The 26,130-nt window shown below is 39.9% G+C and overlaps 1 protein-coding gene across 5 annotated transcripts in view; it reads right to left on the minus strand.

Annotated features, from left to right (window-relative positions):
* BTBD9 (BTB domain containing 9) overlaps positions 1–26,130 on the minus strand; it is a 414,901-nt gene that overhangs the window by 143,994 nt on the left and 244,777 nt on the right. For all 5 annotated transcript variants that reach the window (XR_009542943.1, XM_060162769.1, XM_060162768.1 and 2 more), the window contains one exon: positions 2,210–2,319. Coding sequence is in view for 4 of the 5 variants with exons in the window: in XM_060162769.1 (XP_060018752.1) it covers positions 2,210–2,319 (110 nt within the window). In the remaining variant the exon portion in view is untranslated. The remainder of the gene's footprint in view (positions 1–2,209; positions 2,320–26,130) is intronic.

The raw sequence follows: 26,130 nt of genomic DNA on the forward strand, positions 1-26,130 counted from the left end.
GGCTGAGGCCTGTGTGCAGTTAAAATGCACCTGAGATCACCAACATGGAAAGCTGGCCATTACTACTTCAAATACCCCTGTAAATTCAGCAGAGCTGTCATGTCAGACAAAGAATAATGAAATCTCCCTACACTCCTTCACAACTCAAACCATGTCCCTGACTGCCCAGCATGGGGGCAACTTTGCGCTGTAAGATAGTAAAATAAAAGCCAAAGGGGGTCCCGCTGCAGGCCATCTGCTGACAGGTACACACACATATCTGCCTATGTGCTCCTATTTGGTGGAGGGATGATGACAGACAAATGACTGCAGTGCTCTTTGCGGTCAAACTTGTGAGCATCATCGAAGAGGACTTGAAGAAAAGTATTTGACCAGACGCCAAAAACACTTCTTGCATCTCTGCAATCTTCTTTCATCCACTGATATGTCTGAGACTATTACGGCTTCTGATAATGCTGACTAACTCAGTTTAGACAAAACATACAGACCAACAACAGCATCCTTCACTACAACTGATCCCAAGCTTCATTCCTGCAATGGCCTTTCATGCCAGATAGAGCTGTTTCTTTGATAATTACAGTGTCCACAAACCTGTTCTTCGCCAGTAAGAAGGGAGAGGTGCCTTCTATACAGCATGCTCAAAATGCAGTGCACTGGGCTGAAGCCAGTAGCCAAATGCTCTACACATCCTGTGACTGCAGGTGGTTTGGTTTCTAGTAAGATCCTTCTCAGTAAGGATGCCCCTAACTACACAATCACATACACAGTGAAGCTTAGTCTATAAAACAACTTGGGCAGCAGATGAAAAGGAGTGGCTTCCCCCAAACACCCCATCGTCACCATTCTATGACCCTCCACGGAGTCAAAAGCCTTGATAATATCAGGTAATGCTCCAGCACTAACTTTCAAATGACTTAAAAGTCACAAAGATTATCAACATTTATATTTAATACTAAAATTTACATCCATAGCAAAATTAAAATCAAATTATTTATTTTAGTTGAGCTCTGAAAGTTCTCTATACATTGGGACAATTTCTACTCCTGCTACTTTATTAATATTACTCTCCCCAATTTCCCTAAAGTAAAGGATTACATTTAGGAAACACACGGCATTACGAAAATTTAGACTTTTGACCATTCAAAGAATTAGTAGACATTTGCAAGTTACTCTCATATTTCCCATTCTAGTTTTCACCATATTTTTAGGACACAGTCAATATGTTCTGTGTCCCAGCATGAACAGGACTTGGAGAGGAGAGGAGAAATTAGTCCCTTTGTAGAGGTAAAGTTCTTTAGGTATACCAAGGCACTGGCATCTTATCCCTCCACTTGAACATAGAGTCCCTTTTCAAAGAAAGTGGCAGTAAAGGCACAGATTCAAGGATCTAATTAGTTAAACTATGATCTTGATAGGAAATGAGCAAAAACCTGTGGCCATGGATAAGAGAGGTCTAGACAGGAAAAGCCCCTCATGGTATCTGGAATGTTAAGACCTGGGACAGACTATACACAGACCAGACTAAATATTACCTAAAACAAAAGCAAAAACAAAACATAACAGAAAACAACCAAATAGACAACTAAACAAAATTTAAAATGCCCTTTCGAAAGATCAGCCAGGCCATATTTCCCACAAGATAACTTAATTTTCATTACAATAATTTAGTTACTCTGGTCTTATTTAAATTTATATGCAGGCATTTTCTTGAGGTGAATTTGGCAAAGTAGGGCAAATATGGACTGCTGTGTCCATGAAAAGAAGATATTCTCACAGCTGAGCACACCATTCATATCAAATCAGAGGCCAAACTACCTGCATAGCCTTGGAAAGTAGGAGCATTGGATCAATAATATAGCAACTTCCTCCCTGATCCTACCTACCATTAAATATAGAAAAGCTTTTGGTCTGAGAGGCTTTGCCTATCATAAGCATTCCCCACACAGCAAATCTGAATGAATCACTAGAACACTGTCAATTCTTAACTACTAGTACAATATTTACATTCTTTTAAGTTTACTGGAATTATTATTTTGACTACTAAATATATAAGCCTTCTCTATGTCACTCAGCCATAAGGCATTCAAATCAACCAGAGTTCTTAGTCAAAGCTGATTAAGAGGTGAATTAAGATGAGTTAATGGAATAACAAAATATTTGAAGATAAAATATCTAAGTGTATACACAGAAATTTAATTGTAACACTTACCTAATAGCCCCTTCTCCAGAGTGAAGGTTTTGTTTGTAAACATACATTCAAAAGCCACAATGTGAAAAATCTTATTCACTGTGTTGTGAGTCCCAACTATTCGAATATACCTGGGGGTAAAAAGAAAAGAAAATCTGTTGAAGAAAATAACTTCCATCATAACGAATCCAAAGATAACAGAATAAGATACACTATGTAAACATACAGTGTACCAGAGCATGGACTAAAGGAGACTCTGAATTGGCTTCAGACCCTGTACCTGCTCCTTAGGGCTAGCTCCAACTGAGCCTGGAAGAATTACAGCAAAATTAAGGAGGTACCACTTTCCAGAGAATGAAGTAGAACTTAGATTTGGTTTACCTAGAAAATCAAACCAGGGACTGTTCAGCTCAACGCCTGTACGTCAGCTCAACTGACGTACAATTGTATATCCATGAGACATTTACACTGGAGAATAACAAACAGCTTCTATCCTTGCTTTGTGGTTAGGAATGTGCCTGTGCACAGGTGCACAAACACACACAAAGTCAAATGCTTTCCAACTCAATGAAAGCTTTCATCCACTGGATGAAATGCATGAAATCAATACTGCTTTCTTGTTGAAAGTAAAAATCCACGGAAACTACTGAAAACCACTCACAGCTTCTTATATTTTAATATTGCTCCTGAATCCTTGTTAGGAAGTTAACCCAATATACTTACGCCAGCCCCCCACTTGACTGCTAGGAAGCCTTCTCCTGACCAGAGGAAGTGATCAGCAGAGGTGACCCAGCCTGCTCTGCAGCCTCCCTCCTGGCCACACGGACCTGGCATCTGCATACAGTGCAGAGTTTCACAGGGCAAGTCTCGAGCCTCTCGGCCTGTTCATCCTCTCTGACAAACAAGCATTAACCTTGAAGCAACTTGCTCCTTTCACTCTTCAAAGGGATCTGACAGTTCACAGGTTAATGAACAGACAAACTTACTCTTCTGAGTGTCACACAATTCTAGAGGGAATGTAATGTGCCACACACAGTCTTACTGGAATTCAAAAGAAGAATAAGAAAAAAAATAACTAGATTAACTGATAACGCTCTCTCAAATTATGAACTATGTGCTCTGAAGGATGGGGCATACTAAACGAACAGATTTCAATTAGGTGATGACAGACTGGGCAAGGTTTTAGTAATATCTTCCCTCCGCTATGTAAAACAACCTTCCACTTAGATGATACAATTTTACGTCTGAGTTAATCGCTGTTCACTAATTCGGTAATTTCCTTACATTTCTCATTATTCCAAGTTAACTGTATAATGTAAATGCCAATTGTAAAAATTCACATAAAAGAGGCTATATTTGGGGGTTTTGTATCGTGGGCTATTTTCCCTCCTGTTTCTTCCAACCTGAATCTCACCGCACTCCCTGTGCACCTCATTTAGCCACCTGCTCCTTGACACGAGCTGATCGCTCATCTTCATAACCGATAGTAATGCTTTCTCCTGGACTGGCTGCTCAGTGTTCCCACATCCACTGCAGGGAGACACCGCTCTTCCTGTGTGGAGAGTCAGGGCAAACTGCGGTGCTCACCAGAGTCCTCTGGGTAAGCAGGAGGTTGGCCCTGATCTGTTCTTTCAAGCCCTCAAGGCAGACAGAAGGTGCTGATTTTACTGGGTTTGGGTGGGGTTCATTTAAAATAAGTTCTAAATGATCTGGGTAGAACGGACTGTGTGGTTCTTTACTGTAGGCAGTAACAATCTCTCTGGGCTTTCTGGAGCGGAAGGGGTGTGTTAAGCCTGGCACCTTGGCCTGAATCTAATTTTGCCCATTTCCTTATACCCACAGGAACTCAACAAGCATAGCACTTTCAACCGCACATAGTCGTGACAGTCTGAGTGCTGCTGTCTGCAATCGTGGAGGGAATGGAGGGAATGTGGTTTGGTGGAATTTGATCAGATCATTTTCCTGTTCCCTAGGTCAAATCTCTCAAAGGAGAGATAGCTCTCCTAATACTGTGCAAGGCAGAGGAGCCAGGAAGGGACTAATAGGGCCCTTCCCCACTGGCAGTTCTTAAAGTTAAATAGTTCAGGCTGACCTAAGGGGATGCAGTAATGTCCGTCCCACCCCCCCCACCCCCGCCTTTCTTTTCAAAACATTATATGGAACCAGGCTCTCCTAGTTTAGACAACAGTCATTTCCCAAATTTTACCCAAATATCAGTGCAAATATCAGGAGTGGGAGAAAATATAGAACCTTCCCCTCCCTTGCCCCCCAGTTACAGAAACTGAAAATAAAAAATTGTACTGGAATACATTTTACAGCCTTACTGATAGTGTTTGTGATAACTAACAAGATAATATGTATGACTGCAAAAGCATTGAGAGATGCCTCCAGATAAAAAGTTCTATATAAATGAAGATAATGTTATCTCTGCTGCATAATCCTGAGGTCAAATTAGCAATTCACCACTGTACATCACACTTCCTGATTAGCCTGTTATATGTAATGCTCACAAGTTTAATTATTCTAGTTCTACAATACTTTCTAAGTCTACATAAAATTATAGCCTAATTTACAAAAATGGCATAAAGTCCTTACTCAAATACACATTAAAAAATGGTAACAAAGTCACAAGAAAGAAGCCATGCTCCTTTTCTCCAGCAAGGAATTGTTTAGCATAGGACTCTATCCTTTACTGAAGATCTAGATCTAGAAATAGCAAACAGGCTTTAACTAATCCCCCAACGTCAGTGACGGGTAGGGCAGCCTGGAGTTCTCCATTAAGAACACAGGGGCCCTGTCCAGCTCAGGAGAAGGCATGCCCTGATCCATAAGCAACGTCTAGAGGAAGAAGGAGGCAGCACCATCAAGGTACCATCTTTGATCATAAGCAGATTTCCTTAATGGGACTCACAAGGGAACATGCTGGAGGCAGAAGTTATCACTATCCAAGCTACTGAAAAATCCAAGGGCTGGTGATGGGAGGGAGTCCTCTCTCTCTTTCCTTCTTTTTCTTTGAAAAACAAAACAAAACTTGCTTCTGGGTCACAACACCTAAACAGGAGAAGCAGATGCCACATTTCTCTGTCACAAAAGATTCTGAATAAGAGGTAAAACTTAAGCTTTTTTTCTTTCAACATCATCTCTCCAATGCACACTCAGACTCTGATTTAACCTGATAATAAGGACAGTGGCAGCTAGTGACTTCATCAGTGTGCAGAGAGGGGCGCTGCTGAAAAATATGACAGCTATCCTTTGTTCTCTCTGAGGTCCTCAACAGCAGCTCAGACAGTTGGAAGATAATTAAAACTTAAACAGTGCTGAGAAAGGCAGATATGCAACAGATTGGCCATTTCCTTTTTTTTTTTTAATTTAGTGTCTTTTAAAAAAATGTATTTATTTTATTTATTTATTTTTGGCTGTGTTGGGTCGTTGTTGCTGAGTGCGGTCTTTCTCTAATTGCGGTGAGCGGGGGCTACTCTTCGTTGAGGTGTGCAGACTTCTCATTGCGGTGGCTTCTCTTGTTGCGGTGCGTGGGCTCTAGGTGCACGGGCTTCAGTAGTTGTGGTTCGCGGGCTCTACAGCGCAGGCTCAGTAGCTGTGGCGCATGGGCTTAGTTGCTCCACGGCATGTGGAATCTTCCCAGACCAGGGCTCGAGCCCGTGTCCCCTGCATTGGCAGGTGGATTCTTAACCACTGCACCACCAGGGAAGCCCCAGATTGGCCATTTCTGATGAGGATCAATGCTGTTCACATGAGCCCTGTTGTAACAGTCTGTTTCCAATATTCTCCTCCCTTCCCTGTGTTAGCTGTCTTCTAGTCACTGACAAAGACTGGAGCCTCAACACAGTTCAGAACAGGATGTTTCAATGCAGCAGTTTCTAGGAGCTATAATATTGTGGGTGAAAAGAGATTCTTCTTTAAAAAAAATGAAACCTAAACCTTCCAAGGATAGCACTCTGAAATTGAAAGGCACTATAGAGTTTTGAAGTACTTGCTTTAGAGTCTAACCGGACCAGGTGTGTAGCCCAGCCCCATCACTTAATTAGCTGTGTTACTTCGGGGAAAAAAATGTTTTAAACCTTTCTGAACCACAATTTCCTTCTCTATAAAATGTCAGTACACAAGCCTTATATGATATTTAAACAAGATAAATATTTAAAGTGTCTAATGCAGTGCTTGGCAGAATAGAGTATCATTAAATAGAAATGCAAAGAGTAGGCCGCTGGAGGCGGCATTTCTTTTGGACTTCGAGACTGCTGGTTGTCTGGGAGAGCGTTCCTAACTCTGGTTGTTAAAGTGGTGCATCCGCATCCAGGAAGAGGCAGGCCCGAGGATGGACTTCAAGAGCACGGGCAGGGGCTAGTCCTTACCCTTAGGGCCCCACAGTATACGTAGAAAGAAGCTACATTCCGAACGCAGATTACCTGGCTCTATGTTATTTCCTGCTTTAAGCCCCTCGTCTTTAGAAAAGTCTATTTTAAGTGTTCTTGACCTGACTCAGCTCTGCATAAGGAAACAAGGGAAGAATCTTTTGCCCATATTTGGTCCAGCTACCCAGGCCCACAGAAGAGTTTCTGTTTTGTGCTAACTCTGGAAGTTTGGAGTTTTAAGAAAAATAGCACTTCTTACAAAGAAACATCATAACACTGTGAACTAGAAAATTTTTGCCTTGGAGATTTCACTGTATTCCCTGCCTGTCCCGGGAAGGTACTACAAATTCCTATTCTTAACCTATCTTTCCATCATTTCTTGTCAGGACGCTACCATACTTCATTTCTAAGTCACATACAATACATCTTTAACAAACTGAATATAGAAAAACAGCAACTTGTACACCCTCACTTTAAACCCCTTGGAACCCTCTAGTCTTGGTATTCTTTAGTCTTTAGCCTACTTGTGGTTACAGTTGATCCTTAACCTTTGCCTCTAGTTATAAGATCATCTAACACTGTACTGAGCAGGTTCTACTACAAGATAAAATTGAATTCAGCAAAAAAATTTTAAATGAGCTCTCAAGGGATCAACTAAAGCCAAAAATCCATCAGAATTTTATTCTTTGGTAAACAAAGTTTTATTCTCAAATTGAACTTCACATTCTTGGGTTAAACAAAGATGCTTGAGAAAACCAGGGTTAGCCTAAGACTGGGATCCTGAACAGCACAAGAAGGGATCCTTAACATTTTGGCTCTTCCTCTGAGGTCTCCATGGAGAACTCTGCAGAGAAAAACTGTTCTTTGCTGTGGCCAGAGGCAGTCACCTGACAAGCTACAGCATTTACTAGGGACTTAGGACCATGTGGGATTTGAATTCACCATTTCCACGATTTCCTATTTGACCTTTCCTTTCAAGGAGATATGAAGAATGTACATAAATAATTCTCTAGCCAAAAAAGCTGGAAATGTATGTGGGTTTCCCCAGTATGATGTTTTCTTTTAGTTCTAGGTACCAAGTTAATGCTCTTAGAATCAAACCACAGACCAGAGGGTGAAGTGACTTCAGGTCTTGTTGCTAAGGCAGCAAGTGGAAAACAGTTTACTGCCAGAATGACAAAAAGTTTCTAGAAAAAGCATGTTGCGACAGAACAGATTTGTTACTCTTAGAAAACCTTCCCTCCCGCTGATCTGTGGAGCTATAGATTCTCTTCTACTGATTTCAGCAAGGGGCCCCAGCAGCATTTGCTTATTTGGGAGAGGAAGAATTATTGAAAGGTTAAACACTCTGCCAGAGTTAGCCTAAGCAGAGGCTACTGTCTCAGAGAACAGTCCTGATGCTGTCTGACCATTACCCCTGCAGAGGGAGCTATCATGTTCCAGCAACTCCACTATTCAACCTGAAGGGCAAACAAAACAAGAAGTCATCTTGTTTTTCAGAGAAAATTGATGCTATACAGAATCAAGTATGCAGAAGGGATAAGATCGGTAAATAATTACTAACACAGCATAACCCAGTGCTACCCAAAATAGAAAGTCATTCCAACATTAGAGAGAAATATTTAAGTATTGTTTTTTATTTGAGGGAAATGTGCATTTTTAACAATAGGCTTTTTTTCCCCACCCCCGAATATGCAGAACCGAAAACCTACCATAATAATATGCCTTCAATCTATGAAAACATATTTGAAATTAATATCACAAAAAAACTTAATTATAGTATTTATTTATATAAATCATATGAAAATGATATAACCTGTAAATTTATTTAATTCATTTCTATTTTCTGCTTGCACATTTACCATTCAATAGCCTTGTAGGTATACTGAGTAAATGTGCTATTAATCAAGATTTAATAAACATTTACTAGGCACAAGAAATTCTGCTAAGCACTGTGAGGAATGGACAAGAAAGACAGGACATAAACCTTCATCTGGAGAAGTTTATAGTGCAGTTTAGAAGGTAAGACTAAAACCCATCAAACTGTATGATTTTTGACAGGACTGAGCTGAAAGAGTGACCTAGGTTCTAGTCAGAGCTTCACAATGCATTAGGTATAAAATTGGGGGCAAGTTCCTTAATCTCTCTCAGTCTCAGGCTCCACATTGGTAGTAGTGGTAAGGAGAAAGACATAAGAGCCTCTGACCTAGTCACAAATGGTAGCCTAACCTTAAAACACCAAATTTAGCAGCATGAACTTTAAAAGTCCTCCCTTCGAACAAAACAAAACATAGCTAAAACAGAAATAATCTCTTTCCTGCCCCGCCCCCACACCCCCAGATGATCACAGTCTTACCCAACAAATATTAACTGAGTATTTACCATGTGTCAGCTACTCCTGCTGGGTGCTGGGATATGGGATTGAACACTACAGATAAAATCTATTCCTCATGGAATTTACATTTCAGGTCAGGAGACAGACAACAACTAAAAAAATCAAATAATTAGCCATTGGTTGGTAGGTGATCTATTTAGCATAGAACTTTATAGACAAACTTGCTAAACTGTAAGGATAAACAGTTATAAAACCTCTCCCTGTAGGAATAAAAGGAGAGTCAAATGGGAAGGCATGACTAGCTATGATTGAGAATACGGATATACCATAAATGAGTCTGCGATATGGACACAGTATACCTATTATACATATTTACCAGGATATAGGCAAAAATCTAATTAGGTAGGTTTGTTACCGTCTGGAAAGAGGAACTGATTTGAATTTCGTGGGAAGAAATGTCTTATTTTATTTATTTCATGGTTTCGTTTTCTTTTTATCTCCGCTTTTTTTCGGATTGTAATTTTCAAGGGATTATAGAAAGACAAAATGGCAAGTAAAAGATATAAAATAAAAAGTGAATAAGGGAGAGAGGGAGGGAGGGAGGGAAGAAAGGAGAAAGAAAGAAGAGAGACAAAGGGAGGAGCCAGAGGAGGGAGGGGGAGGGGAGGAAAAGATCATGAATATGTATAAGCCAATCCCTTCTTCTGTCTGTTATGTGCTATTGTGAACAAATCCCCCTGTGGGAATACTGTTAACCAATTTTATTACTCAATAAAACATCTGAAACCAACACAAAGTATATTTTAAGAAATAGAACTAAATTACCAAAAGTTCAATATTTGCATTTTTTCATTAACTTTTCCCCTAGCCCAAGATACTGGGAGTAGGAGAGAGAATTTCACCAGTTTTATCTTTAAAATGGCTGCATTATCTTTTTCAGTTTATCCAGTAGGCTGTGCATTTCCACGAATGTAGACAAATGAGTCTAATGGAATTGTGCACTAGAGAAAAAGTAGAAGAAAATTAAATTTGTTAGTTTCCCTATGAATCTGTAAGAACTCATTTGGTGACTATGACCTGTAGCCAGCCTGCTTTAGGATCGTGATGGGTAAGGGAAGTTTCTCTTTTTTTTTTTTAAAACCTAAGACTATGGTAGAGATATGCCACTTACTATAACTTAAAATTTTAAGGGCTGGAGGAGCCTGTCCGTTTTTTTCCTTTTAGAGTGGAAGATTAAATACAGAAGGAAGAGAGGCAAACAGAAGGAGAAAGAATTTGCCTTTCCCTGAAGAAAAATCTAAGAATCCTTCTAAGAATGTAAACATTTGACACACTGAGAAACAAGACAGGAATTGCATAAGACGGTTGGAATAACAGAAGTGAAAACTGAGTGACAAGTCAAGAGAGTAATAAAGAGAGCATAGGGAGTAAGGAAACCACGAATCTTCATTCCGGACCTCTGAGAAACTAGCACTGGAATTAAAATAAAAGCTACCAGCTTCTGAACACATCCCATGTGCTAGCCCTTGAATGCATTATTTCCTTTCATGGAAAACTCATACCCTACACACTCATACAATCAGGCTGGAGATTTCAAAGCTCAACAGAACACACGTCCCTCAAAGCCTCTGTATTCCTTATGAGCTATGTAAAGAAACCTGTGTTCCAGGCAGTAACAGCTTCTAAAAGAGAACTGAAATATATTTGGAGAAAACAAGTTCAACCCAGAAAAGCTACATACTTGCCACCTACTATACCCAGACTTCTATGCTCACAAAAAATTTCAGGGACCCTCCTTTGCCCTTTGGGAAGTTCTCGACCTTTACCTAGAGAATTGATCAGGGCGAAAAAAAAAAAAAAGATCTAGAGATTTACTTAGCACATAATTCAAGTATCAGCATAACTAGGTACAAAGCTACCAACCAGAGGCAGAGTAGTCAAAGTAAACAAAAATAATACTACAGAAAACTTGAGAAGAACACTCACACCAACAGCACAGGGAATGCAAATGATAATAGGAAACAGAAGTATTTTTGTCTTGGGCACCAAAAGTGGTGTGGCTATGTTCTATTTCAGGGTTTGTTAAAGCCAGAAGTGCATGACTGATTTCGCTGTAGAAGCCTGTACACTCCAGCTTCCAAACAGCATGAAGGATTACTAATTTCAGCACTACTGGTATAAGAGATTTTGCTCCTAAAATCTGTCAATGTGTTAGAACTTTAATACAAGCAAAAGAGAAAAGAAAATAGCAAGATGTTCTGAGTGGCACTATTTGGTGACCTACAGAGTCTGCAGCTTATAGTAGGGGCTGAGCAGACATGAGACAGCTTCAAACCCAACAGTCTGCCCAATCATTTTAGAAGACATTTCCCCATACTCATGCCTTTTGTGTTAGGAGTCCTATGTACTGTGGAAGTTTTGAAGCCTGTCCCAAACCATATTTCTACTGGATTAGCAAGTAGGTTGGGAGGTAGAGTAGTCTGGCAAGGATTTTTGTTTTCCTTCCCCAAAGCTTCTTAACACCTCAACCATTCATGACCTAGACTTTACTGGTATAGCATTAGTGCTAAGTTAGTGATCAGAAAGAAAATGTCAATCCTTACACTTGTCTGAGAAATTCAAGGAAAGAAAAACTTATGAGAGAAATGCACATAAACTAAAATGTATACTTTGTAAGAGAGGATTTATTTTTTAATAAACAAGAAGATTCTATTATATTACTAGTAGTCACTGCTACTGCTGTGGTGTTTGGAATCCTCATTAAAATAAAACAAAACTGGCTTAACTATTTCTCTTTCTTCTTTTACAAAGAAACTTTTACACATACACAGTTTAAAAAGTCAAATAGCCTATAAGACTTATTATGAAAAATACTCCCCCCATGCTCCATTTCCTTCTCTCCCCAGAGGCAACTGTTCTTACCTGTTTTAATGGATTATTTCAGGATTTATCTCACATCTATAATTATCATGCATTTAGTGCTACTTCTTGATTTTCCAGCTTTAGTCCTTACCTACCAATCTACTACTATGGAAGACAATTTTTTAGCTCTCTCCTCCATATGTACCCTTTTCCTATCCCCCAATTTAGACTGTATTGTAACTTTGGTTGAATCAATACTCAGTGTTTACATCATGATTATGTAGATATTATTCACAACTAATATATGGAGTACTTTCCTTTTCTGCAGTTTTTCTTCCCTACTAAGAGAAAGAGCCTTGATTTTTGGTTGGAAGTAGTTTTCTTTCAGAATTTTGAAGGTCTTATTCTACTGCCTGTCAAGTTTCTAGTTTTGCTATTGAGAAATCATTATGATACCTGACTTGATTTCTCTCTTCCTTTTTCACTCTTATATTTTTTTAATTTTAAAAACATGTCCTGTTCTGGAAACATGCAGATTTTTCTCTGCTTCCCTAGTATTATGGAATTTCATGATGCCTTAGTATGGGTCTATTTTCTTCTACTGTGTTGGGCACTCAGAAGGCCTTTGCAATCTGGAAATCCACGTATTGATAATTCAGTTTTGGTAAATGTTCTTGAATTATTGTTATTGACTTCTTCCTTTGGATTTTTTTAACCTCTCTTTATGAAACTCCTCATTTTGAATATTGGACCTCCTTATCTTTACCTGTATTTTCATACTTCCTCTATCTGTCATTTTTTGGTGATTTTGTTCCACTCTGTGGGAGAGTTCCTCAACTTTATCATCTGTGCTCTCTACCGAGTTTTCCATTTCTGCTTTAATATTTAAAGTTTCCAACTGTATTTCTTATTCTTCAAATGTTCCTTTTTTATGGCTTTTTCTTCTTGGTCTAAGATTGCCATATTTAACCTCTCTGAAGATAGCGATAATTTTTTTTAAAGTTTTCATCTCCCTGTATAGTTTTTTTTTCCTGTTTGTTTTAGTCTTTATGTTTCATATTAGTTTCCTCAAATGTCTGGTTGTCAAGAAGGTTGTCAGGAAGGAACCTAGACATTTTCCTCAAAAGGAAATTCTGAGAATATAGTTGCCTGAATGGGTCAACTGTCAGGAAAATCTCACTTTCAGATTCTTTAGCTCTTCCCTCTTAGACTGACTGAATTATCTAGAAAGATGTTTCTAATCCTCTGCATGGGAAATATGGGCTTGACTACCAGAGTTTCAGAGTGGTGAAACAGGGTAGGGGTATTCATCTGAATGTGTGGCAGGGGAGGTATTACTGAAAGGTAGGGTCTAAGCATCAGACCACCTAATATTCCTATAGTACAACCTTTCTAACCTATGCGTGGTGTCCCACTTTAGAGACCTTCTGTTTTACCTCTGTTTTATCTTCATCAAAGAATAAATTTCCAAAGTCAGAAAGAGAAAGACAAATACTGTATGATCTCTTTTATAGGTGGAATCTAAAAAAGCCTAACTCATAAAACAGAGTAGAATGGTAGTGGGCAGAGGCTGGGAAGTGAGTGAAATGGGGAGATGTTGGTCAGTTGGTACAAATTTCCAGTTATAAGTTCTGGGGACCTAATGTACAGCAATGGAGACTACAGTTAACCAAACTGTATTATATATTTGAAATATATATTTGAAAGTTGCTACGATGGTAGATCTTAAATGCTCTCACCATTAGGAAAAGGTACTTCTGGGCTTCCCTGGTGGCGCAGTGGTTGAGAGTCTGCCTGCCGATGCAGGGGACATGGGTTCGTGCCCTGGTCCAGGAAGATCCCACATGCCGCGGAGCGGCTGGGCCCGTGAGCCATGGCCGCTGAGCCTGTGCGTCTGGAGCCCGTGCTCCGCAATGGGAGAGGCCACAACAGTGAGAGGCCCACGTACCGCAAAAAAAAAAAAAAAAAAAGAGGTACTTCTATGAGGTGACAGAAATGTTAAATAAATCTACTGTGGTGATCATTTCACAATATATGTGTATCAAATCATTAGGTTATAACCTAAATGGGAAAAGAATTTGAAAAAGAATAGATACATGTATATGTATAACTAAATCACTTAGCTGTACACCTGAAGCTAACACAACATTGTTAATCAACTACACTCCAATATAAAATAAAAAGTTTAAAAATATCACCATGTTATATATCATCATGTTTAGCTTAAACAATGTTATATGTCAATTATATCTTAATAGATCTGGAAAAAAAGAATACATTTCCAGTTTTCTATCAGAGTGGGGAAGAAGCAGTCAAAGTTCTATGAAGTGGGGAAGAGAAGCTAGAGCTCTTAATTGTTTCATAAGTACATAGTTAACCAGTCTTCTCATTTTAGCCCCTTCCTACCTATCTCCTTCATCACAGCTTCAAAGGTGCCTGGTGCCCCTAACTCCTAAGTCTTCGAGGATTTAGTGGCTTAGGATTCAGTTTTCCTGAGACTGTTAAATCATTTACCAATTGTTCATCTGCATGTTTTTAATCTCCTCTTCCCATTTTCTTCATCCTTATAGATTAACATCTTAAAAATTCCTTTACTGTCATTTCAGTAGGATGTTGTTCTGAAGCATGTGAGAATCAATGTGTGTTCATTCTGCCATCATTACCTGAAAGCTTAACTATTTTTCACAAAAGTATGTCCATGCCTGTGATTAGTCCTACAAGGATAAAGGTTCAAACAAGGATCTTTGCCGGACTTACTGAGTCTGAGACCTTGGATCTTCCAAGCTGCCGTGGCCACAAGGGGACACCTCTAAATTTGTCTGGTACTTAGGACAATAATACAGGGGATAATAACCATTCTTCTTCATCTCCTTCCCTGTCTTCGGCCTGAGGGCTACAACTCTTTTTTCTTTCTAGTCTTGAAATAACATTTTCCCCTTGTTGCTGCTCCTCCATCCCCTTCCTTGTCCCATTCCTTCTACCACATCGTCATATGGTTGGCTCAGATTATTTAGCTATTTTATCTTTTGGACTTGTTTTTCACTAATTAAATGTCCAAACAGGGATACGTCTAGACAGTCCCATAAATTATCACCATTGTGCAGAAAGATTCAAATAATTGAGTGATTTTCTTAGCCACAGTCTCCCTCTCTCTGAAAGAAAGGGGGAGGGTGTTAATTCCCACTAAGTGAAAATAAAATAATTTAGCTCAACCTCACACTGAAACAGCTGCACAGACAGCATTGGTTGCTCTGTTTACCTTAACAACTGTGGAAAAACACCGTCTCCTCCCCCTTCCCACTCTCTCCAGAACAATCACCATGCTCCACATGCAGATGGGGTGATTTAGACTCTCTGGAGCAGAGACAGGCTTGTCTGGTGTTCTTCCTGCACATTCATGCTGCAGCCTTCCTCTGCTGCTGTCACACGACCCAGTTGGTTCAGATAACAGCTGCTGCAGGGGACCTGATGGATTCAGCTGTGGGTCGCCTGGAGGCTTCCCTAATGCCCCAGCCCAGCCAGCTGCATCTAAGCAGAGCCATGGGAAGCAAGTGCCAAAGTAAGAGAAACTATATACTGTACATCCTCTTTAATCCTTGGAGTTACTGCAGCAGCAGCAAAGAGAGAGGGGGAGGAAGAACAAAGAAATACCTCGCAGTGGTGGGGAGCAGGGCAGCCAAGGATTCTAAATCAGACAACTGGAGTGCAAGGTGCAGGTGGAATAAGAGGAACGCTTTCAAAAAGGGTCCATTTGGGTTTCCCTGGTGGCACAGTGGTTGGGAGTCCGCCTGCTGATGCAGGGGACACGGGTTCGTGCCCTGGTCCGGGAAGATCCCACATGCCGCGGAGCAGCTAGGCCCGTGAGCCATGGCCGCTGAGCCTGAGTGTCTGGAGCCTGTGCTCCACAACGGGAGAGGCCACAACAGTGAGCGGCCCACGTACCGCAAAAAAAAAAAAAAAAAAAAAAAAAAGGTCCATTCAATTTTATTGCTTACTCCAGGGAGTCCAAGAAAATTCTCAAGTTTTTGGTTTGTTTTCATTCAGTGAGTCAGGATTTAAAGATAATAGGAAGTAATTTCCAACTGATTGTGAACTTTTTGTTAAGCTAAGGAAAGTTAAGTTAGGCACACAGGATGACCAACCATCTATGTTGGCCCAGGACCGTGTTGGTTTTAGTACTGAAAGTCTCACAGCCCAGGAAGCCACTCAGTCTCAGGCAAACCAGGATAGATGTTCACCCTTCACCACCAACAGCTATTTCCCCTTCTGGGGCTCATGTGAAGCTGGGCTGCATTCACATTCTGCTCAGCACCTTCCTTATCTTCCAGGGCCGCTCCTGCCACACAAATGCTCTCCAGTCTCTATCACGCACAGTCAAACAGACAAGGGCAGGAAAAGGCCATTCTGTGTTTGACTCTCAGTGGAAAAGGGAACCGTGTCATTCAGAGTCCTCCCAGCTTCCTTTCTGGAGTCCCATCAGAAGCACAAGGCTTCTAGCCCACACAGGGGGACCAAAACCATCATGGCAGAAACTGAAAACACGGCTCATCTCAGTGCCTGGAGAAACAGTGCATCCCTCAGTAACTTGAAAATGCTGAACTCCAAAAAGAAGGAAGTCAAAGAAAACTCACTTACACAGAGCTGATAATTCAGTGTATGGATTACTCAGGCTTTCTTCTCTGCTCTCCCCTCCCTCTGGTCCCAGTCATTAGGCCATTTCACTGCTCATTAGCAGGGAGGAGGAAAAAGGAAAGGAGGGGGAAAGTTGAACTAGCCGATTTTTCTATTTATGAGGGAGGGCATTCAAACTATTGGCTCCAGAGGTTCTTTGGTGGGGAGAGAGGATGGGGAATTGGAGGCTGTGGCTCGGTCTGTTGATTTTAATCATTTGGTCTCTCTTAATTCCCAAACAGAACGAATTGTTGCTCCTCTATTTTCACTGAAGGGCTAGCAAAAGTATAAATGTTAGACAAAAAGAAAAAAAAATTACTAGTTAAGCCACACAGGATCCCATCTTTAAAAAAAAAGTCCTTTGTGAAACACCAGAGACAACTGGTAATACTGCCAATTTACAAAATAAATATAATTGGATGATTATATATTATGCTTTAGAAAATTTACAGCCTACATTAAAGAAGTCCCTCAGTTCACATTAAGTGTGAAGTACCAATTTAAGAAAGACACCGGAAAGAGCAATTCAGTTTTGAAACAACTTCTCAAAGCCTCGGTTTCCTTATCCATAAAAGGGAAAGTAACAGTACCTAACTTTGGGGGGCTTAAATGATACATGTATTAAGTGGTTGGTCAGTACTTGACCAGGCACATTCTAAGGGCTCAGTAATTGGTAGCTAGTGAATAGTAGGTACACAAAAATATTAAATGACTATATTTGACATCATTAATTTAGCAATGTTTTTATTGAGGAACTACTATATACTGAATACTGTTAGGCACTAGATATGGAAATAAATATGAATCAGTTAATTCTTAAAAGGCCCACTGTTTTAATGCAGATCGATAATTACAATATATATTAATAAACATTATTTTACAAATACTATAGAAAATAGGATAGTAGCACAAAGGAATGGCATCCAATCCAGACTGGGAAGATTTGAGAAGGCTTCCCAGATGTGATTGCTGAGTACTGAAACATGAGTGGGTGATGCCAGGGAAAAATGTGCGTAGAAGAAAAATCAAGGGAGAAGAGTAGCATGTGCAAAGTGTAGGAATGCAACACCCAGGAAGCCTGGGAGAATTGTGGGCAGGGCAGTGGACTGAGTCTTGACTGCACTTGGCTGGAGCACAAATAAAAATGGAAGCGCAGGGCTTAGCTATGAAGAGAAGAACAACAGGATGATGGCTAGAGGGAGATGGTAGAGTCAAGAGAAGGATCCGTTTTATTCATTAGTAAGTGGAAGTTATTTGAGCACATTTAAAGACAGGCTGTAGGGGAAAGAGCTCTGAGTAGAGAGGTAGAGGTTGCTGCTTCCCATCAACCTATGGGTGGAATGGGTTCTGACTTACGGGTATCCCTTTACCAGTTTTAATGAGACAAGGTCTTCTGGTTACCTGTTCAAATGTTGAGGGGGTCTAAATTCATGGCTCTCAATCCTGGCTGCCCATCAGAATCACCTGGGGAGCTTAAAAAATATATGGATGCCACCCTTAGAGAGTCTAATTTAATTAGAATGAGGCAGAGATTCTAACGTATAGCTAAGGGTGGGAATTAGATGATAGTCTAAATCATAATAAACACCTATAGTCATGCATAAATAAAAACACATACTTCAAGAGCAAAGATTAATTACTTTGGGGTTAATGCTGCTCTGGATTACTGGACTGCTGCTCCACTTCTTCAGTGTGTCTGCACTCATTTTTCTGGCTCCATCACTAGCTACTTCTATCATATGCCCTATGTTTGACTCATGGGCCATTCCTCAATGTACTTCTGGTGTCTGTGCCCTCCTAGTGTGGTTTCTGCTCCTGGGAATAACTTTCTCCCCTTACTCCCTTACTTTTCCTATAAAGCCCAGCTCAAAGGATACATGTTTTATGTAGTCTCCCATGAGTACTGACTTCTCCCAAGAAGCAGTAATTTCTCCCTCATCAGTGCTCACATAACTTCTATTATAGCATGTCTCACATTGTATGATAGTTAAGTGTTTGCTTTTCGGCCTCCCCTACTGAATTCTGATCTTCCTGAAAACAGAGACCTTTTCTTGTTCATTTTCCTTTTCAAAGCACCCAGTACAGTGCCCAGGAGAATGCAATGAGTATCCTCAAATGCTTGCTAAATGAATGAATCAATGTGGATAAACAAAAGGTAATAATTATAAGAACTGCACTTAAGAATACAAGAATCTTAAAAGACTGTTAAAGTTCATCAAAGCAAATAATATTTATGTGAAATTACTTCTTAGAGGAGTATAGTTACTCCTAAAGAGCAAAGGACAAAGGATATTCCAGGGGTGTTATACAGCGTATGAAACTAGATGCTTATGTTTTGGTATATATAAACCTCAATTAAACAGTATTTTTTTTTAACTTCCCTTTATAAGGTAGCCAAATGCTGGTGGGACAGTGCACAGCTGCACGAATGAGGTGGCAGGAATTGATGAGTATAGCAGAAGACAGGAAAAACACTAGTAAGGTTTCTAAGTGACAACCGTCAGCAGGCTGAAGAACTGCTTATAAATACAATAGAATTAAATAACGACGGTATGATGACATAGTTGCGCAAATATCATCACAGAGGAGAGACAAAAATTCCTCTGTAGAAAGATGATGATATTGAAGTCCAGCTTTCACTCATGGGAGTGTCAGCAATAGGAGAGAGTGGCCCGGAAATGACAGAACTGAATGATTTAAGAGAAGATAAAGGTAAAATTAAAAAAAAATCAAAACTATCCTGCTTATTTCTATGAGAAAGCGTATACTGCTTACCTCTATAAGATTCATCAACAGTTTTTTTTTGCAGTATGCGGGCCTCTCACTGTTGTGGCCTACTCCCATCGCGGAGCACAGGCTCCGGACGCGCAGGCCCAGCGGCCATGGCTCACAGGCCCAGCCGCTCCGCGGCATGTGGGATCTTCCCGGACCGGGGCATGAACCCGTGTCCCCTGCATCGGCAGGCGGACTCTCAACCACTGCGCCACCAGGGAAGCCCTCAACATCTATTTTTTAAAAATTTACTCTAACTCTGAAAAGTCTACATGTAATAATCCCCAATTCTGTTGTCATGATTATGCTTATGATGAATACTCTGGGCAAATATAACTGGAAAAAACAGAAAGGGAGAAGATAAAATTATTTATGTAATCAGAGAAGAACAAAGAGAAGAATATAAAATGGCTTGAGAGTTATATTACTAGGAGTAATGGGAAGATATTAAGAAAACGGAAAAATTGGGTTGCATATCAGACATTCTCTCAGCATGATTTTTACTGCAGTGTGAAGGGATCTTTTGGAATAATAATGCTAATTTTCAATGCCCTCTTAATAAAATGCTCAGGTTGCTATAGCCTATTAGGCAGCAATTAAAGCCATGTGAGCTCTGCCACCCCTTTCTCAGGTCTGCTGAAGTATGGCTGTCGCAGGGAGTAAATAAGGCCTTGTGAATCCTGGGCACTCTGGGGTTACACTGGCCAGGTAAAAGATGGAAGGCCCATCACTCAAATCATTTAAAATTGGATGCAACATTAGAGAAAATGCAATGGAGCTGAGTGGGATCAACTAGAGAATCTAATGTAGCATTTAAAAAAAAAATCACATTCATTGGTGCCAAGGGACATTTGGAGGACACTGTGTTTAAATTCTGGACTCGATTTGCAGGAATGAGTGTCAACTGTCCTTGATCTTGCAGCTGACTCTACACACAGGAACTCCCACCTAAAAATATTAAGAAAAGCACTGACAACCTGACAGGGAACAGTTTACATCTGCAGCTCACAAAATGACTTCCTTTTCTTCCTTCTTTGGTTCAGTGATGATGATGTCATCATGCATCTGTGGTTTGTTATTTTTATATGGACACAAAAGCAGACACAAAATATATTAAAGCGATGTGTAATTTTCCATGCAAATGCTTTAAGACTAACAAGAGTTGTGCTTTATGATTAAGAGGAAATTGGTTATTTGCTTTAAATATTTATAATAAAATATTTAGATTTAACATTTAAGTGGTTCATTCCACAAGATAAAAACACTTTGCAGTATTCCTTGGCTGACCTTGGCAGCTCATGTGATATGGCACATATGTTACCTTAGCTGTGGAAGGATTTTATGTCATAAACCACATCCGCGAACAGCAGTCAAAATGGTTTTGTGCCTAGTTCTGCTACCAAACCCAGGTAACCTAGTGCAAATCCTTTAACCTTACCTTTTTTTTTTTTCCCAGCTCTCTTAACAGGATAAAATAAAAATATTGACATACCACAGACTGGAGAAAAAGTAAGCCAAATAGGTTAATGAGTAAGACAAGGTCCTGTGGATCTTGAGAGGTGATGAATTCTCTCTGTTCTATGACTTCTCCCAGAGATTCCTCAAAATCATTCAGTAAGGTACCGGTTTTGTGTAAATGAATCAAGAGCTAGGAAAACAAAATCCTATGACAACAGAAATTGAGGGAGACTGAGCAGTCCAGCCTCTAAAGGTGTTCTTAGGACTGCTAAAGTATAACACTTATAACATCAAGGCTAATGTTAAATGGCTCATAATACTAACATTATAATAATTATGGCAAGGAAAAAAAGCAAGCAGTTAACATTTATTGAGCACTGGTCTATGCCAGGCACTATACTAAGCATTTAACCCATTTTAATTCGTCAAATCTTCATGACTTATGAAGTAGGCTCTACCACCATCCCCATTTTAGAGATGAGTAAACTGAGGCACAATCATAGTGTTTAAGTAACTTGCTCAAGCTCACAAGCTAGGAAGTCAAGGGCTATGCTTTGAGCCAGGCTAAATACAAAGGCTGTGTGTCAGTACATTATATAACTGCTTGGCCAGCCCAGGACAGCGATGGCTGCTGAGCCATAGGTTCCCCGCCTCCTTTTTTTAACTTAAACTTGCATTTGTCCATAAGTCGCAGGCCATAGACCTGGGGGTTAATGTGCACAGCTACGAGAACTGAACAAAAACAAGTAGTAAATATCTGACACACTTACAACCATGCCATCCATACTAACAGGAGTAACAGGCTACTACAACGGATGAGCCAATCCCTGAAGGCCAAGTCAATGCGTAAGTACAATTTTTGTGTCCTACTTAATGAATAACTTGCAGATAAATTATTTTTAAAAATTTCTGCTTTTAAAAAAATGGAAGGAAAGACTGCTTACAAATTAGAAAACTGTTGGTTTCCAGAAACAAGGTTCAGAAGAAACAACAGAAAAGAGATTTTCGTCTCCATGTTAACTGCATACCTCTCACTCAAAAGGAAGAGGTTAGGTTGAACTGTGGTTTTCATTTCTGCTGCCGTAAGGCATCTGGTGCTCTAGTGCTTAAGGATGAGAAAGATGCCAACTTTAGTTCTTCATAGTTAGGACCTGCTTCATAAGTGGATAGGCTTGATTTACCAAAATGTAAAAAACTTACAAATTAAATATTTTCTAAAACCCCACTGAATCTGATTTTTCACTTGTCAAGAAGAGGCTCACAATTTAAATTTGCAAAACAAGCGTCCCCTTTCCTTGCCTCCACCATGGCAATAAGTGTCTGCTTAGAATGATATGCAGGCATTGCTCGACAGTTTCCTCCAGCTTCTCTTCAAGGAAAATCTTTTCCTATCTACAGATTAATCCTGACAGCTATTGGGAGTCACCAAGGAACCACTCCATTTCCCCAGCACTGCGGGTGCCAATCAGCTGACACAAAAAGCAGGGTCTGAAAAGGAAAGCTGTCCCCAAAGCACATCGTACAAAGCACGTATATGCTGTACACTTCATTACATGGCAGAACTGAAGAGTATACATTCAGGCCTGGCTTCTGAATTATTGGTTTATGAATTTAAACCAGAAGATGTAATTAAAATTGAGTATTTGGAGGTTGCTAAACATCAAAATATTCCTAAATAGTTTTAAGCACACAACTGTGATCGATTCTACAAAAAAGAAGTAGAAAAGAATGATAAATGTAATGGTGATCTATCTTATGGGGCTTTTTGAAAGAATAGGAAAAAAAAAAAAACTTTCAGCTTTATAACCATTCACTAGGAATGGAAAGAAGAATGATCTTTCCCTCCAGTGATATATGCTCAGTTTCTTCTAATATTCCCATACTGTTGCTATTGCAATTATGCTGCATTTGGTCCTTGGTTAGGTTAGCACACGTGGCATGCTCTCAATGTCTTGACTGTGGAGACCTGATGATAGCTCCATTTTCAGTAATAAGGCTTCAAGATGAACACAACAGGTTCACAGGGCCAAGTTGTTTTCTTGAGGTGCACAAAGCAGAAGTTACCCTATGAATACCTTCACCCACGGATGTTTAAAAATGTGAACACTTTAGAACAAGAGTTAATGCAGACAAACGATTTCTGACTTGAACCACAGTGGCTAGAAAACTGCTGATCTTGCTTCCCCCTTCCAAAACTTGCTGCTCTCAGCTCTGGCCCCAAGGGTGGCCAATAATTCACATTAAAATAAAAGAATGGAAACATTAGTGAAATCTGGTTAATTTGACCATCTTTTTTCATAAGCAACTCATAAAAGAATTAAGATTAGAAATGTACATAATACATTACACGCAAAGTGGCAACCTCTTGAGACATTATAGTGCCTCAGGTTTTCTTGAAAAGAAGGGACTCAGAACGTGATTTCTGGCATTACACTGCAGCAGTGTCTCGCCTCTGAAATGAACCGCCGCTTTTACTTTTTTGGGGGAAGACAAGCTCCTCAAAGAGGATACTAGGTCCTGTTTGAATTCTGTAAAGCTACTCACCATTGAGATCTGGTGTCATGTGCACAATGAAGGCTCAACAGATAGACATTCAGTGGAGGAAATTATTAACTATAGAAGAAGAGGTAGAGAAAAGGCCCAAGGGAGAATAATTCTTGGAAGCTTCTAGCAACACCAGATCACAAATGGTGCTTTCTTTCTCAGTCAGCAGACAGGGTAAGTAGACACATCTACTAATGTAAGAGATTGGTTTTAAAATGTGCTTCTAACTCTAGATATTCATAACAGCTGTTATGTACATCATCTTGAAGGAGTGTTGCAGCAGAAATGACAAAAAAGACCCATTTCTGAAAAACGCAATGTTTTTCTTTTATTCCCTGTACGCTTAGTAAACTTAGCTCAGTGTAATATAACTTTTCAGAAGGTATATACTGGATATGTGTGTGGTCGTGGTGATGGCGATGCAATAATAGAAAGGAGGAAGAGGTGGTACAGCAATAATGCTGTCAGCAATAAAGACAATAGATTCTTTTTGTCCTCAGCTTTTAGAGTAAAAAAGATGAGAACCCACTGCTCCTCTCAGTCCACACCACTGTTTCGCACCCTTTCATCCATTATCACCTCCCTAAGGAGCCCTTTAAGACATTTTCTTTCTTATCAACCCTATAAATTTTAATAACCCAGACATACTGTGTACGTTTACGTACTGTATGTATATCTGCACTTTACACATAAAAAGAGTAAGATTTTTTTGCCCTCTAAGAACCAGTTTTTGCCCTCTTGGGAGAAAATACTGCCCCCTTCCAGAATGTATGCTCTATACCAAAGCTCCTTAACCATTTTATGATTCATGGACCCCTTTGAGAATCTGATAAAAGCTGTGGACCCTTTCCTGATTCCCATCACCAGTACATATGTACAAAATTTTATACTTAATCAGAGCATTCATTAGAAAGAAACTCTGGAACCTATTAATGGACCCTAGCCTGAGCATTCCTTCTCTGCATGCTCTCCTGGGGTGACTGCATATATTCTCAACCTTCTAACTACCACCTGAGTATTCGTGAATCCCAATTTATCCCTTGAGCACTGATCTTCAGGTTTCAGACTCAGATGCAAGAAGTATCTATTTAGGTGTTCCACAGATACTTCAAACTCAACTGTCCAATTCTGAATTCATCGTCTTCTACTCAGGCCTGCTTCTAGATTCCAACTCAGTTCATGCCCCACCCTATCTTCCCAGTTTCCCAGGTAGAAATTAGGACTGTCTTTGATTCCTTTCTCCTCCCTTCACAGCCATTCAATCAGCAAGTCTTGCCCACTCTACCTCCTTGATATTCCTCAAACTTGTCCCTTCCTTTCACCATTGCGCCCTAGTTCAGGCCCTTATCTCCCACCTGAGATACTCAAATGATGTCTTTGCCTCTATTCTTGCCCTTCTCCATCCAACACATTCTTCAAACTTCTGCCCAAGTAAGCTTCTGAAAATACAAAATCTGTCAGTTTCTGCTTAAAATCCTTCAATGACCAACTCCCTGGGGGGATAAAAGGCAGACAAACAAATACACCCATGGCCTTCAAGATAAATTCCTAGATTCTCAGCAGAGTCTCCAAACCACTTGCTCCTCAAGTTTCCTTTCCCTGCCATTCCCACTCCCCACTTGATCCTCAGACTAGGATTGATTGGATGCATTTCACTCAGCATACTGTGCTGCTTCTCATTCTTGCCGTTTCCTCTGCCTGAAACATCTTCAGTATCTTCGGAAGTAACTGCTCTAAAAATGTGAATATTGTAATACTCACAGAAGAAGAGAGGCAGGTAAGGGAAGAGGGATAACAAAAAATATCTTAGGCAAAATTGGAACTTTCCCCCCAGTGCCCTTCTGGCGCTGAACTACCCTGTCCTCTTGTCCATATGCCACCTGAGAAGTTGAGCCAATCAGAGTCTATCTCCAGGAATTTGGAATTAAGAATCACTGTTTCAGCTAGTTGGTTGGTATTTCTTGAAATGGTAACTAATATAAATCTAAAACGAAGGCAACCATGTTTGGCTACATATTCTCACTGAAGAAGAGAAAGTCTATAGACAGAAGCAGTGGTGAGACAGGGGACTGTACACCCCTGGAAGGACAACAAAAATAACACCAGCTCATGACCAGTTTCCAGTCCCTATTTTGGTTTCTAGTGAGGCCTGACCACATTTCTTTCCTTGGTTCCATCAGCTACCCCCCAGTATCCTGGTCGTAAATTCCCAGTCTGTTTCAGCCAGTCTGAGTAGATTTCTATTCCTTGCAATCTAAGTGACTTGATTATGTCATTGTTAGTAGAGAACTGACACCCAGTATGGAATCCAGGTTACCTTCTTTTGTTTCATAGCCAGTACTACTCACTCATCCTGCATCTTTGAATATAATATATTACTTTCTGTGTAAATTGGAGGGCAATCATATTAAAAATCATAAATGTACCTCATTTAAATAAACTATCCAAGCTTCAATGCTCCAAAAGACATTAAACAGAACTGAAAACAAATGAATCTTTGCTTTGGGCTTTGAGGCTTATGAATTAAATCAGCTATTAATCAGACTTGGAAAAGCTCTGGCTTTTTTCCCATAGTCATTACTGTAAAATTATTTTAAAGAATCAATAGAACTCACTAACCTACATGACTTTCTGGTACTTTCACTCACTAGTTTACTCCAGAACTTATTGCTAATTACTGTAGATCTAAGAGAATCCACACGTAAGTGACAAAAGACATAAATTATTTACAGGGCTATTCATCTGCAATGGACATCCCATCAGATTCAACCTTGTAAGTGTCACAGGACCAGTTATTTTTAAATCAGATTGTATTTTATAGGAAATAATAAAGATGCTATAGCAGCACAATAAATTCACATGAATAGCAGATCTGCATTTCATTGCAACGAATGTCTCTACTCTATTAAACAAGTACTGAAATATGCCCT

Source organism: Lagenorhynchus albirostris, chromosome 10 (genome assembly GCF_949774975.1).
Source record: "Lagenorhynchus albirostris chromosome 10, mLagAlb1.1, whole genome shotgun sequence".
NCBI lineage: Eukaryota > Metazoa > Chordata > Mammalia > Artiodactyla > Delphinidae > Lagenorhynchus > Lagenorhynchus albirostris.